Source organism: Gopherus flavomarginatus, chromosome 1 (genome assembly GCF_025201925.1).
Source record: "Gopherus flavomarginatus isolate rGopFla2 chromosome 1, rGopFla2.mat.asm, whole genome shotgun sequence".
NCBI classification, from domain to species: domain Eukaryota; kingdom Metazoa; phylum Chordata; order Testudines; family Testudinidae; genus Gopherus; species Gopherus flavomarginatus.
Genome location: NC_066617.1, coordinates 252,863,899 through 252,876,857, shown reverse-complemented (window position 1 = coordinate 252,876,857; position 12,959 = coordinate 252,863,899). Strand labels below are relative to the sequence as shown.

General features: G+C 40.9%; 1 protein-coding gene across 2 annotated transcripts in view; it reads right to left on the bottom strand.

Annotated features, from left to right (window-relative positions):
• The window catches only part of SLC9A2 (solute carrier family 9 member A2), a 38,144-nt gene extending 34,205 nt beyond the window's left edge, over positions 1-3,939 (bottom strand). For both annotated transcript variants that reach the window (XM_050921798.1, XM_050921809.1), the window contains exon 1: positions 3,645-3,939. In XM_050921798.1, the coding sequence (XP_050777755.1) occupies positions 3,645-3,909 (265 nt within the window). In that variant the 5' untranslated portion in view covers positions 3,910-3,939. The remainder of the gene's footprint in view (positions 1-3,644) is intronic.
• Between the last annotated feature and the right edge of the window lie 9,020 nt (positions 3,940-12,959).

Genomic DNA, 12,959 nt, shown 5'->3' with positions numbered 1-12,959 from the left:
GATTTGAAGCCAGATCTCCCCCAGAAATGCCTTAATCACTGAGTTATAGAGCTATTTGGGATGGTGCTCTCTCAATTTCTCCTCTGGAAGCTGTTCCACTGGGTATAAATAATTAAGTATTCTTTGGGCCATAGAGAGTGAGAATGACTTCATAGGCCCACTTTCTATGAAGTATTTAAATATTCATTGGAGCAGGGACTGGAACCTGCTCTCCCAGGTGAATGCACTGAGCACTAGGCCACAGAGTCATTCTCACACTTTCTCTGGCCCACTTTTGGAAATTTTACCCCTTAGGCCCAACCCTGTAGTTATTATTAATACAAAGTAAAGCTGGTGGGACATGAAAAAGCTAATTTCAGAAAAAAATGAAAGGTTGAAGTTGTTTTAATTGCAGAATGTTCAAAGTGTACGCATTTTTCTGGGGTTTTTTTTTGTTTGTTTGTTTGTTTTAATTTGTCATGAATTTTCTTCAGGAATGTTTCAAAGCATTTATCAGAAAAAGTATCAAATGCCTTATTGAAACAGACTCTCTAAAATTAAAACTTTTGAAAACCATTTAAATAATATTTTTGATTTATAAAATCTGATTTTTTGAATGTATGGAATTGCTCATAAAAACTGAAACATTTTGATAATATCAATAGTTTAAAAAAATATTTTGAAAAAAGCCATTGTTTTCATTCTGCGATGGAACAAAACCTTTTGTGAAACAGCATTGTGTCACAATGCCCATTTTTCACTCAGAAAACTCAGGTTTTAGATTCTGTGTTCTCTTACTCTTTCAGATCTGCAGTGACCAGAAGACATCCAGGCCCTCTGAAACCTTCCAGATGAAAACACTGATAAGATTGACAAGTTCTCTGTGCAGCATTTTGGCTACAACAAAACTGCATATTTTGACAACACTCCACTTAGTCAAAAATATTCTGATCCGCTCTAATAATAACAGCACATTTAAATATATTTGGCCTTTAGGTTCATGAAGTTCTGTTCATATGCAATGAGAAGTTATGAAATTTGATATCCTATGAGCTTGAGTAATTTTTGAAAGGGTCTTATTGTTTAGTGCATTTTTTTAATAAAGCAATGTTGTGTATTACTGATAATGCTTTAGATTATTACATCTGAAAGAGTTTTTAAAATCTACTTTACTTCTCACAGTTTATGCAGTTTGTTTACTTTTTGCATTGCATTCATCTTAGAAAATAAAATTAGTCTTGTCTTTTTCACCTTCTGGAGCCTTAAGCATTAACAAAGTGCTGCAATATTTGGACTGCAAACAGTCCACCAGAATATTTGTTTTTAAAATGGCATCATTGGAATTAAAAAAATAATCACAGAAATATTTCCATTGGTCTTAGCTTCTGCAAGACTTTTTATTATAAAATCTAAATTTTGGCCTAAATCAAATTTACAGTACTCTTTTAAATGAGGAGAGATGGATACAAAACAAATGGCATATGTTTATATCAGGCGATTCGTTGTAATACATTGGTGCTCTATATATCAAAATTAAATATATAGACCACAGACCTGCAAACCTTTATGTACATGCTTGAAGTTAACCACATAAGTAGTCCCATTGGACAGAACCTCAACTGATGTAAATTGCAGTAGCTCTGTTCAAGTCAAGGAGACTATGCTTAAAGTTAAGCACATGCCTTAAGTGTTTGCAGGAGCAGAGCTATATGGCTACTAAGCAGAATGCATATGTAAAAGACTAAAGTTTTACAAGTAAATGAGCTAATTTGGCTCAAGAAGTAGTTATCCACATGGATTCATACTTTTCAGTGAAATGTGTAATACCAAAAAAGGCATTTGAAGTCAAACAAACATGGTAATGGTATGTTTTCCCATTTATTCCTCAAAGCAGGTTCTTCAAGACTAAAATTCTCAAGGTCTGCTTAGAAAGAAACTTAGTTAAAAATAATTTCATTATTTATACATGGTCTCACTGATTTTTACACAGTTCCTAACATCCTTTGTTTTCCAGATCACTCTGTTACTAGTTTAAATTCATATTTTATTGTAACAAGAAATAAAACAGTTAATTCAAACACAAAAATATATTTCCCTAATAAAGAGAACACAACACTGTGGAACTATGCAATACAAACTTTTCCCACATCAGAGAATGAATGACATTTCTAATCACTCAGTGTTTCTCATCTTTCAGTAACTATTCTCAGGACATAGCTGAGTGGTAAAAAAAATACTAAGGAGAGGCTTAATCCACACTGATTAACATTTTTGTTTGCTTTCCATCAGTCCCTTGCCATAAATTTTCTTTAGATGAAATTCTTTATTATATATAAATTATATAATTGCCTACTATTATGTACTGTAATATTTTATGGAAAGGAATACAGTGTTCATAGACTGTTCTAGTAAATACGTATCTAGAGACTCTAGGGAATGTGTTTCACGTATACAAAGAAGGATGAATGAAACTATAAGATTTTAGGTCTATGTTTTAAGTATTTTGCAACCAATTATTTTAAGCTTTATGTTTTGTTTAGGCCTAATATAAGGGACATTTTCTAATGGTAATTTAATCTAATGTTCTCATTCATACTGTTTCTCTTGAAGAAGCAAAAAAATTTTGTCTGCCAAATCATGCCAAAGGCTTCAAATTGCATCACTAAGCAATAGAAGAAAATCCCTCTAATGATCAGTTACTCTAAAAGTCAGCTGCCACTCTGTACCTGACCTAGCAGTCTGCATTTTCAAAGGAAATCTTCCCAACACCTTCAAAAGATGGGGCTTAATTCATAATTTGGCTAGACACTACAAGTCAAGGACTGAAAGAGATGCTGGATTTATGGTTAACTGCAACAACCCCACAAGCTGCCCTCTCCTACCTTTTCCATTCTCCCCATGAAGGGGTGTAAAAAGGCCATTTCACTTGGAAAAGTTCCTTAAATATGCTAAACAATCTGTTTCACCTTGTATTTAACTGTGACATTCTGAGCCCTTTCCCATACCAGAAGAAGAGCTACAAAGCTTGTCTCTCTCACCAACAGAAGCTGGTTCAATAAAAGATATTACCTCACCTACCTTATCTTTCATCTGAGGAGTTTTCACTGAACTTATCACACTGAAAGGTAATTCCTAGTGACTTGCGTCTATTTTAGTAAATCAGTGTTATTCACTGCTTGTCTTAAAAAAAAAAAGCCAAGCAGGGGCATAGTGAAAGCCACTGTTATGTTAAAATCTAGAATCTAGGTGGGTGTTTGCCCAATGAACAATTAGGGAGTGTACATATATAAATGAAGACATAACTTGCGGGACTTCCTCTGTTTTTCAGGGATTTCTGAACAGTAGTAGAAGTAGCCTTATGTATCCGCATTCTCACTAGCCCTCAGTGTATAAATAGACAGGGAGCGCCACATTATCTACCCATATATTTGCCCTGTTTTTAAGAGCAAAGCGTGCATTTGCAAGGCTCTCCCTTTGCCACACTTGTGAAGCTCCTGCAGACAGCTTTCCCCCGCCGGTGAAGTGCGCTGGGCACTGCCCCCACCCGCCCGCCGACTGGGCTCCCACCCAAGCTCCCTTTGGCTCCCACAGCTCCGCTGGACCCAGGGGCAGCCGTCCAGCCTCAACCTCCCCATCGGTACCAGCCCCGGGCCGGGGGCACTCACCGATCTTGGCCAGGGAAGCCAGCAGGATCCAGAGCGTGATCTCGAAGGGGATCTGCACGTGCGGATAGTCCAAGGTGAAGACATGGAGCCGGGTCTCCTCTAAGGGGGTCCCGCTCGGCGGCTGCAGAGTCCCTGAGCTGCCGGGCTCGGCGCTGGCGGTGCCCATCGCGGCTTCGGAGAAGGCAGAGACCGCCCCGAGCTCCAGGAGCCCGGCGAGGAGGAGGACGAGGGGCCCGGCAAGGAGCCGGGGGCAGCGGCAGCCCATGGCGCGGCTTGTCTGGGTCCCCCCTGCTACGCCCAGCATGATCCCCCTCTGCCGGGCCGGCACCCGCTGCTGCCGCCCCGATCCCCGGGCTCCGGATGCGCCCCGCCCCGGGGCTACGCAGAGGCGCCCGCTCCCTCTGCCCCTTGCTGCTCACCTGGGCCCCCGCCCGGGCCGCGCACCCCTTCCCCCCGCCAGCCTCCGCCTCCCCCGCCGCCTGCCTCTGCCCAGGGCCAGCCCCGCGCTCGCCCCGGCAACGCCCCTCGGCCGCCGCCCCGGGCACAAGGGCGCTGGCTGCCACCGCGCACCTGCCGCCGGCGCCCAGGGAGCCAGCCCGCTCCGCCCCGGCGCGGCAGCGAGCGAGGTGCGGCCGGGCCCAGGAAATAGCCAGCCCCGGCTCCAGCTGGGCAGGAAAGCAAGCACCCAAAAGCTCGGTCTGGGGACAGTGGGGAGCCGCCAGACAGCCCGATCTGTGCGCGCCGCATGGCAGAGACCCAGCCCAGGGCACCCTTCTGCCACCTGCCCCAGGATCCTGCCACTCATTCCTCCTCCTGGAACCACCTCACCTGCACTCTGCCCACTAGGCTTCCTCCCATTTATACCAGCACTCCCAGCGCCTCCCAACTGTCCCTCATCTGTCAGCTGTGAGAAACCAGCCAGGGAAATGTGGAACCCCTCCCCCGCAAAAAAATTATGCTGACCCAAGGCCCAGGACAGAACGTATTCAGTCATCTACCCTCCCGGTGATGTCTCCTGGCCCGCATAATGCTTGAAAGGACAGACGTCTAGCCTCCTAGTAGAACATCTAACATTTGATCCTAACCCTGGAAGGTCCCAAGGTAACAGATCTTAAGACAGTGACATACATGTATTATGCGTGAAAAACAAGCTACCTGTGGCTATTTTAGAGGTTTACATGACTATGTCTGAGTCCTGTACAGTCTGACTCATGGTAACTGGGCCTGATCCTGCAGACATGTATGCATGGGCTGAACTTGTAACATAACTTGACTACTCATGTGCTTAAAGTAAAGAACATACATACACCCATTTGCAAAATGGGGACCTAAGACATTTGGCTTTACAGGTGGATAGTTGCAAAAATAGTCCCAATGTAGTCTTGCAACTCACTACAATATATTTAAAAGATTTAAAAATACCTATACAGGCATATACAGAACACAGGTGAAATCTGGTCCTCAGTGAAGGCCATGAACTTGAAAGAGATTTCCCATTGACTTCAAAGAAGCCAGGTTTTCCCCCAATAGTATGGAATACACTTTTTACTGAAACTTTATCGGGCACAATCAGATATTCCCTTTGTCTTAATAGTAGTTTAATGCAAATACCACCAAAGACAGCAGTAACTGCTCTTTTCTTCCTAACAGTGATGGGGAAAATTACTTTTGCCATGTTTAAATACTTTGGTTTTCATAGGCTCTGGGTGAGATTGAGTGAAGATCCTAAATAAAAAGCAGAATTGAATCCTTGCAGCTCTCAATGACTTCAACATCTTTCAAAGTTTGGCCATTGTACTTGTTTCTAATAGATTTCAGAGCATATCAGTAGATAGCCAAGTTTGAATTTTTTGGCCATGATGTATCAAAACCAAGATTTTTTTAGATGAAAGTTATGTATCACCTAGAAAATCAAATGGAATGAAAAAATATGTCTGAATGTCTAGTCAGTCTACAAACATTCCAACTATATGTTGAATTTGGTATGCTTCTGCAAGAAGACCTTAGTGTTGCTTTTGTTTCTTGTCTTAGGTTCCCTGAATTAAGAGAGGGACTGCTGAATACTGTTCATACTAAGGAATTCTCCCTGGAGGGAGACGCTGATACAGAAAGAAAAGATTGTGCAGTGCCAGGAAATACCTCTGTCCATCTGGCCATTTGTTGGAAGAAAGCCTACAAATGAAGCTTGCCACACCAAAGCAACATTACCAAGCCAGGTGGATCTATGTTTCTGTGGCTTCAGGAATTACATCAGTTGGAGCAGTATCTTAACAAACTCCCCTGAAAAAGTTGTGGTAAGGAGATGGTGTCCACACCTACCTATCAATGGTAACTCTATTCACATAACATTTGCGGGGGGGGGGGGGCGACTTTCAATCTTTAATGTATCCTCAGCACACCCCTGTGTGGTAGTACAGTATTATCACTTCCCAATGGTGAAGTGAGGCACAGAAAAACTAAATGACTTTCCCAAGGTCACATGTGGCAAAGAAGAGTCGGGAACCCTCTAGTTCTGAGTACCACGCTAAGACCCTAAGCACTGGACCATTCTTTGTCTTAGATACAAGTAGAGCTGGTTAAAAGAAATGGCCACATTTGTGTGTGACCTATTTTGTTGACATTTTCTTTTCTTCAAAATTTGGAAAAATATCAGCCACCTGTTGGTGTGCCAGAGCAAAGAGAAGAAAATATGGAGAGGAACATACAAATGCCTACAAGTATGTACCACTGGATTAGCTACCAGAATGTGGTAGAATTCTCCCTTTAAAAAGATCATCTTGTGAGTTAAACTATTTCTCACATCTATTAGGACCCAAAGGCTCCATATTGAGTTAATGTAAATATAACTAAGGAGCACATAAGAATGGAAATTGGTATAGGGGAGAGAGGAAGACAGTGGATGCGGGGTGAAGTGTTGTCATAAATCCTCGGACCAGTGACTTACCTTGCTGATAAGAGAGGATGTGATGAAGAAACATATTGCTACAAGCCAAAGGTGAGACAAGGGGAGAGGCACTGAAACTGGAGCTGGTGACAAGGGAATTAATGGAAATGGCTATGGTGTTACATTGACATTTCTATATAAATATTTCCTGGATCTGTCTTTTTAGGAACAGCAATTGCATGTTTTGTGTAATAATGCTGGTATTTAGATAATCCCAGTTAGGCTTTGATGCTCACAGTTTACTGAGATAAATGGGATGGTGCTTTTTCTCTTCCTACAGCCTCTGAACATTAGAGACTTGCTCTGTTGTAATTACCTATTATTCTCGTCACCCACGTTGCCTCCAATCCTGTAACTGGATCTGTGTGGGTGGATCGCTGCACCCTTTCAGAGCTCCCTGAGGTCAATGGGGCTCCAGACATAAGGGTCCTTGTGTCCACACATAAAAGCACTTGTAACCATGCACAATCACTGCATTTGTATTTGCTTTGGGTAGCTCTGCACCATTGCTACTGCAAACAGAAAGCACTGGCATTGCAAATGGCCCTTCCAGCACATTCCCAGAGTGCTCCTGCGCACACTCCTTTGGCCACGCTGTGCAATATCTCCTGTGTACCTGATTATTTTCATGCTTTGAGTAGCTGTCATTTTATACATAAAAATTGTCTGTTTTATAAGGTACAATATAGAAATCTTAAGACTTGTTTAAAAAAATGCAGTACTAAATAGCATTTAATTTTACAAAATATGTAGTCATTCCTACATTTTATTTTTTAAAAACAAACTACAGTATTGATTGCTACCTCAGTTTTAGAGACTTGTGCTGGATATACACAATGCATTGATATTGCAATGGTGAGTATGAGAGACTGCTGGTTCTGGGCATGCTTAATAGGTTTGCACTGGCCAGGATGGTTAATGGAAAGATTCTGAACAAGTAATGATAGTTCAGTCATACCTTTGCAACAATACATTTCTTTAGTATAGATCAAGGTTTTGATTTTAAAGGATGGATTATTATCATGCTGACTATATTTTTTAAACTAGAAAAAGATATTCACTTGTTAACATTGTGCTCACTCTTTTCACAGCTGCAAAAGATAAACATTTAAATAGAGAGAATGATCACAATACTGTAGAATTCAGTCATATTTTCAGAGCGACCCTAAACCACATGATCTTCAATTTTATTTCCATGTATAATTTTCTCCTGACCTTAAAGCATTTTTCTGGACAATATTGTTGTGTATGTTTCAGTAGTACATTTGCAAGGTCCCTCCTGTAAATTGTCCCAGCAGTAACCTAACAGTAGCCACCCCTTTGTCAGCCAGGTTTGAAAAGGCTAATGTGCAATCAAGTCTCAAAGAAGATGGCATTTTTATAAGCCCTGTTAAAATCTTAATAGATGCCCATTGATAATATGATCAAAAATGCAGCTGTAACATGGAGCACCCCATTAAATATGAGATAAACTGATTATATTATAGTATATTTGTTTCTCTAAACCAAAGTTCACTGTTCTAATGATTATTGCATGGTCTCTGATATTTATATGGCTAGGATTTATAATCCTGCTTTAAAAAAGCAACAAGCTGCCGCTAACTGGAAAACAGACAACAATTTCATGAACTTTTTAATGAATATTTGTCCCCTTTTTCATTAATATTTTGACAGCAATTTTTCAACCATCTGTAAAACTATTAAAAGAATGGAAAACATTTTTCATTAAATTCTGATTTCTTTTCTATTTTCTATTGAAATTTTGTTCTCATGAAAGTTTTCTGACCAGCTGTATTCAAAGGTGATTTTTAATTGCATACAGCTGATATCCTCCACTTCAAAAGATAATAAAGCATACATTCCTTATTAGAGTAAAAGTATAAGTTTTGTCCCTCTTTCATCCTTAACTTAAAAAGAGATTAAAGGATTTTGCTCAAAATATCCAAAAGAAAATGGCAGCTGAACAGACTACACCTGGAACATTTCAGCCAAGTAGGTGGATAATTCTGAAAGTTATCAGCATTTGAAAACAGAGTGTTATATGATTGAAACTGTTTTGCAACTAGAACTACAGCAATTGCTAAATATTACTGCTATAAAGATAATATATAGCAATAAATTTACAGTTACAGCACAACCTTTGTCTCACACTGCTTTTTTAAACAATCACAAGACTCTTAAAATCAAAGTTTTGTTTCCAATAAGATAAAATATAATAAAAATAGTTTCTGTAATGGAACAAAATACAAAAGCATTCAGGTCACCACAGGTAAAGAGGACAATCTTGTCTGGTTCTTATTTCACGTCAGCAGCCAAGAGGAAGTGATTGAAATTCTGGGAAAACGTGTTCATGGTATGCGTAACTGAGATGTCTAGTGAGGTAAGGTATAATTGGCATTGATAGCTGATGTAGGTTTTCAGAAGAGGCAAAAATAACCTCTTCCATAGTTTTGAACACTCAACAATGTGACTATGCATTGTTGAGAGGAAAAGGTTTAGATTTGTTTACCTTTTTTTTTATTATAATTCACCTTGATATGTTACTTTGGATAGTGTTGCTCACATGTTCTTTCTATAAGCTATAGCTGAATTTCCTTTATTAGATTGATACATCTAAGGCCTTGGTCCTGCAAATATTTGTGTACACGAGTAGTCCCATTGCCCGGTCAAAGAATGCATAATTGATCAGTTGAAGTGTGAGATGACAGGAGCTACAATAACATTTTTGTCCCAGGTTTGTGCCTGGCGCTGCTGAGCAGCCATCCCTATGATTGTGATTGCAATTCCAAATTATGGGCAATCCCATCTCCTGAGCAACAGTTTAATGAGATGTTGGGGTAACTGTATCTGGGTAAACACTGATCCAACACCAATGACCTACACCCATCACAACTTTTCACATCATCCTGTCCTGGTCTGGTACAGAGGCCATTTCTCCTTTCCCTGGGACACCACTCCCTTCCATCACACTTTTTAAATGCCATAGAGAACCTTGCAGGGCTCCAGAGTGCCATGAGTGAATTTCATCCAGAAGAGGAACACAAAGGAGAAGCACAACAATTCATGTAAAAATGTGCAGGTGTATTAACAAAAACTGTTTTGCAGTATTCACCCATCTCTAACTGCTACACAGTAGGAACTGTTCAAGGAATGTTACAAACGTCACAAGATCACTTTTGTGGCAGGAGGTACAATAACTAAGTCCATACTTTACATTTCTTGAATGAAAAGTGCATGCATTCTGCTCGTAGCAACACTGACAAAGGTGAGAGAAGGTTTGTTGTTGTTGTTTTTCCCAGTCAGCATTCCTTAAGTACTTGCTACCCAGCTACATCACTGTAGCACTGGAAAATGACATTATTGGTAATATGCTGTATGGGTCCAAAATCAGCAACTACAGACTGGCCTCCATTCTGCTTAATGGTGTTTTAGCAATCAGAAGAGCCTCCTTGTTTAATATTTAAACAAAATGATTAATGTTTAAACAGCAAAATTCTTCTTTGATGGCTTGTGCTAGGTTGCAGCACGATTGTTATTGGTCTATTGATCTCTGATGTGGAGTCCCCAATCTTAGTCTCAAAAATACAGTCACTTTTCATCAGTATGAGACCAATCACTACAGAAAAAGCAGAGATGCTCATTTTAATAACATGTGCTTGTTTATCTTCCAGTTAATCTTTGGACATACTCATTACTTTTGCAGGCGATTATTGTGACAGGATGTTTTCTGCTCCTTCTTTCAACCATGGCAGTGTTTAAAAGGTTCTGCTATTACGCAAGGGGTAGTGTGAAACTGCCTCACCCTAGCATTATCCTTAGGGAGCAGTGTCAGTCACACCCCTTTAATGCACGATTCCCTGCCTGCACCCCCTCCGCGTTGGTGGGATGATAACTGATAGCAAGAGTTGGTTGAAAATTTGTTCTTTGTTAAAAGTTTGACCGATTTTTCTCTTCAGATTTAAAAGAACAAACAACCCCCTCTAAAAAATACATTGCTGTTTTTTTAACTGGTTAATAGAGCGGACAAAACATTTCAAAAATTTGATGAACTTTATTTTATGAACATTTTCAAGAAATCTTCACAAAAATGCTTGAGTGCTTTTTTATTATTTAATCAGCTATACTATCAGCCTATTCCCAGCCAGCCCTATGCTGGCTCAGCTATTCTGACCCGCAAGAGAGAGGGTAGAGCTAAATCTCTATGCGTTCCCCCGCCCCACTAATTCCGTGCCCTTCTCAACCACTCCCCATCTACCAGCTTTAGGGAGGAAGTGAGCAGGTAGTAACCTTGCTTTCTCCTAAGTGTCTGGACCCAAGATCAGGATAGGGCATGTAAAGGGGCAGGGAGTTATTCTTTTTTCTCTCTTGCACAGGTGCATAGTCTAAATTCGGATCTAGCCTTAATAAGAAATAAGATGTAAAAAAATGCCAATTTTAATAAAAACTTTACATGTTAAACCAAGTCTAAGGCCTGATTCTACCTTCAGTAGCATGAGTTCATCTGCACCAATATAACTGAGGGTAGAGTTGGGCCCTTCCTATTTATATGTGGTAAGAAGTGCTTCTGAGCATGAAGGATGTACAGCAAAGCATGCTGTGGCATATGATGCTGTTCATTTTTATGATGAAAACTAATCTTTCGTTTACTTTTAAATAACACAGGATTATATTTTTGTAAGCAAAATTGCTAACAAAAATCATTTTAGTGGGCTTTTGCATTACATTCTTGAGTTTTTCCTCCACATCAGTTCTGTGGTTACTTATTATATACATTTTGTTTTAGTGTATTTTAAATTTATTTTTTTTAAATAAGTTGCAAGGATTCCTTGCAAAGCACAAACAGTAAATAGTTAATGTTTCATATCAAGACAAGCCAAATTATTTTATCTTCAAAACTACCTTTCACTTTCCTTTAAAGAAGAAAAGTGACATAAATATTCTTATTACTGTGCTGGCAGTTCCTTTTCCTGGTATATTATAATCGAATAATTGAACCATCAGAGTCCTCTAGAATAATACTGTAGCTAAAGCTTACAAGTATGTAGATGGTAGTTAAGATAGCAATGTTTAAGTAAGGCAAAGTCCCACAGCTCAGTATACGTCGTATAATTAATGAAGTGCACAGAAACAGTAATTTCATTAATCTATCTACGTTATCAGTCAAGATTCTCAGCTGAGGCAACATGAAATTCCATTTCCTTTCTCTGATGTACTGTATGCAGACCAAACCATAGCCCAGCTGCCAAATAAATACACATTCACAGTCAATCAGAATTAAACAACTGTGACATCATTAACCTAATGGTAAATGTGTAGCACTAACCAGGAGTGGCGCCAGGGTTTTTGGCGCCCTAGGTGGAAGTCCTTTTGCCTCCCGGTTGGCGGCGGCAATTCTGCGGCGGGGGGGTCCTTCCGTGCTCCTGGTCTTCGGGGCACTTCAGTGGCGGGTCCCAAAGCGAGTGAAGGACCCGCCGCAGAATTGCCACCAAAGACCCGGAGCGCGGAAGGACCCCCCGCAGCCGAATTGCCGCTGACAGCGGCAAAATGCCACCCCCCCAAATCCTGGTGCCCTAGGCGACCACCTAGCTCGCCTAAATGGAAGCGCCAGCCCTGGCACTAATATTTTAAAAACTAAGCAAGCCCTAGTTAATCCTCTACATTAGTGGTTCTTTACATTATTCCAATTGAAGTCAACTGGAAAATTCCCACTGATTTAAATGGCAGCAGGGCCGGCTCCAGGCCCCAGCACACCAAGCACGTGCTTGGGGCGGCATGCCGCGGGGGGCGCTCTGCCGGTTAGCGGGAGGGCGGCAGGTGGCTCCGGTGGACCTCCCGCAGGCATGCCTGCGGAGGGTTCGCTGGTCCCACAGCTTCGGTGGAGCATCCGCAGGCACACCTGCAGGAGATCCACCGGAGCCACGGGACCTGCGAGCGGCACAGTGCCCGCCACGGCATGCCGCCATGCTTGGGGCAGCGAAATGGCTAGAGCCAGCCCTGAATGGCAGCAGAATTAGGCCTGTCATTAGGAAGGAGTTTTGGTTTAAGATGATACTCGTGTATTAAGAGGTTGCTTGTGAATTGCTGCCTTTCATAGCCATCAAGTAGTTAACTGACTATGTGCTAAAAGTGTATATGCTTTCAGGAATTATGAGGTGACCATGTGTTTTATACATAAACAAGAAAACTGAATGACAAGAATCCATTTTGAGTGTGAATGCAGCTTTCTGTTAAGGTGTTGAAATATGCATCTTCACCATTTAATTATTATTCCAGCTAGATTTTTAAGTCCTTATCTTGCTTTCGATTTACTAAATTTCTAGTCCATATGTTCAGATTTAAGTACCTGCTACGTATGACTCTTACGACATTGT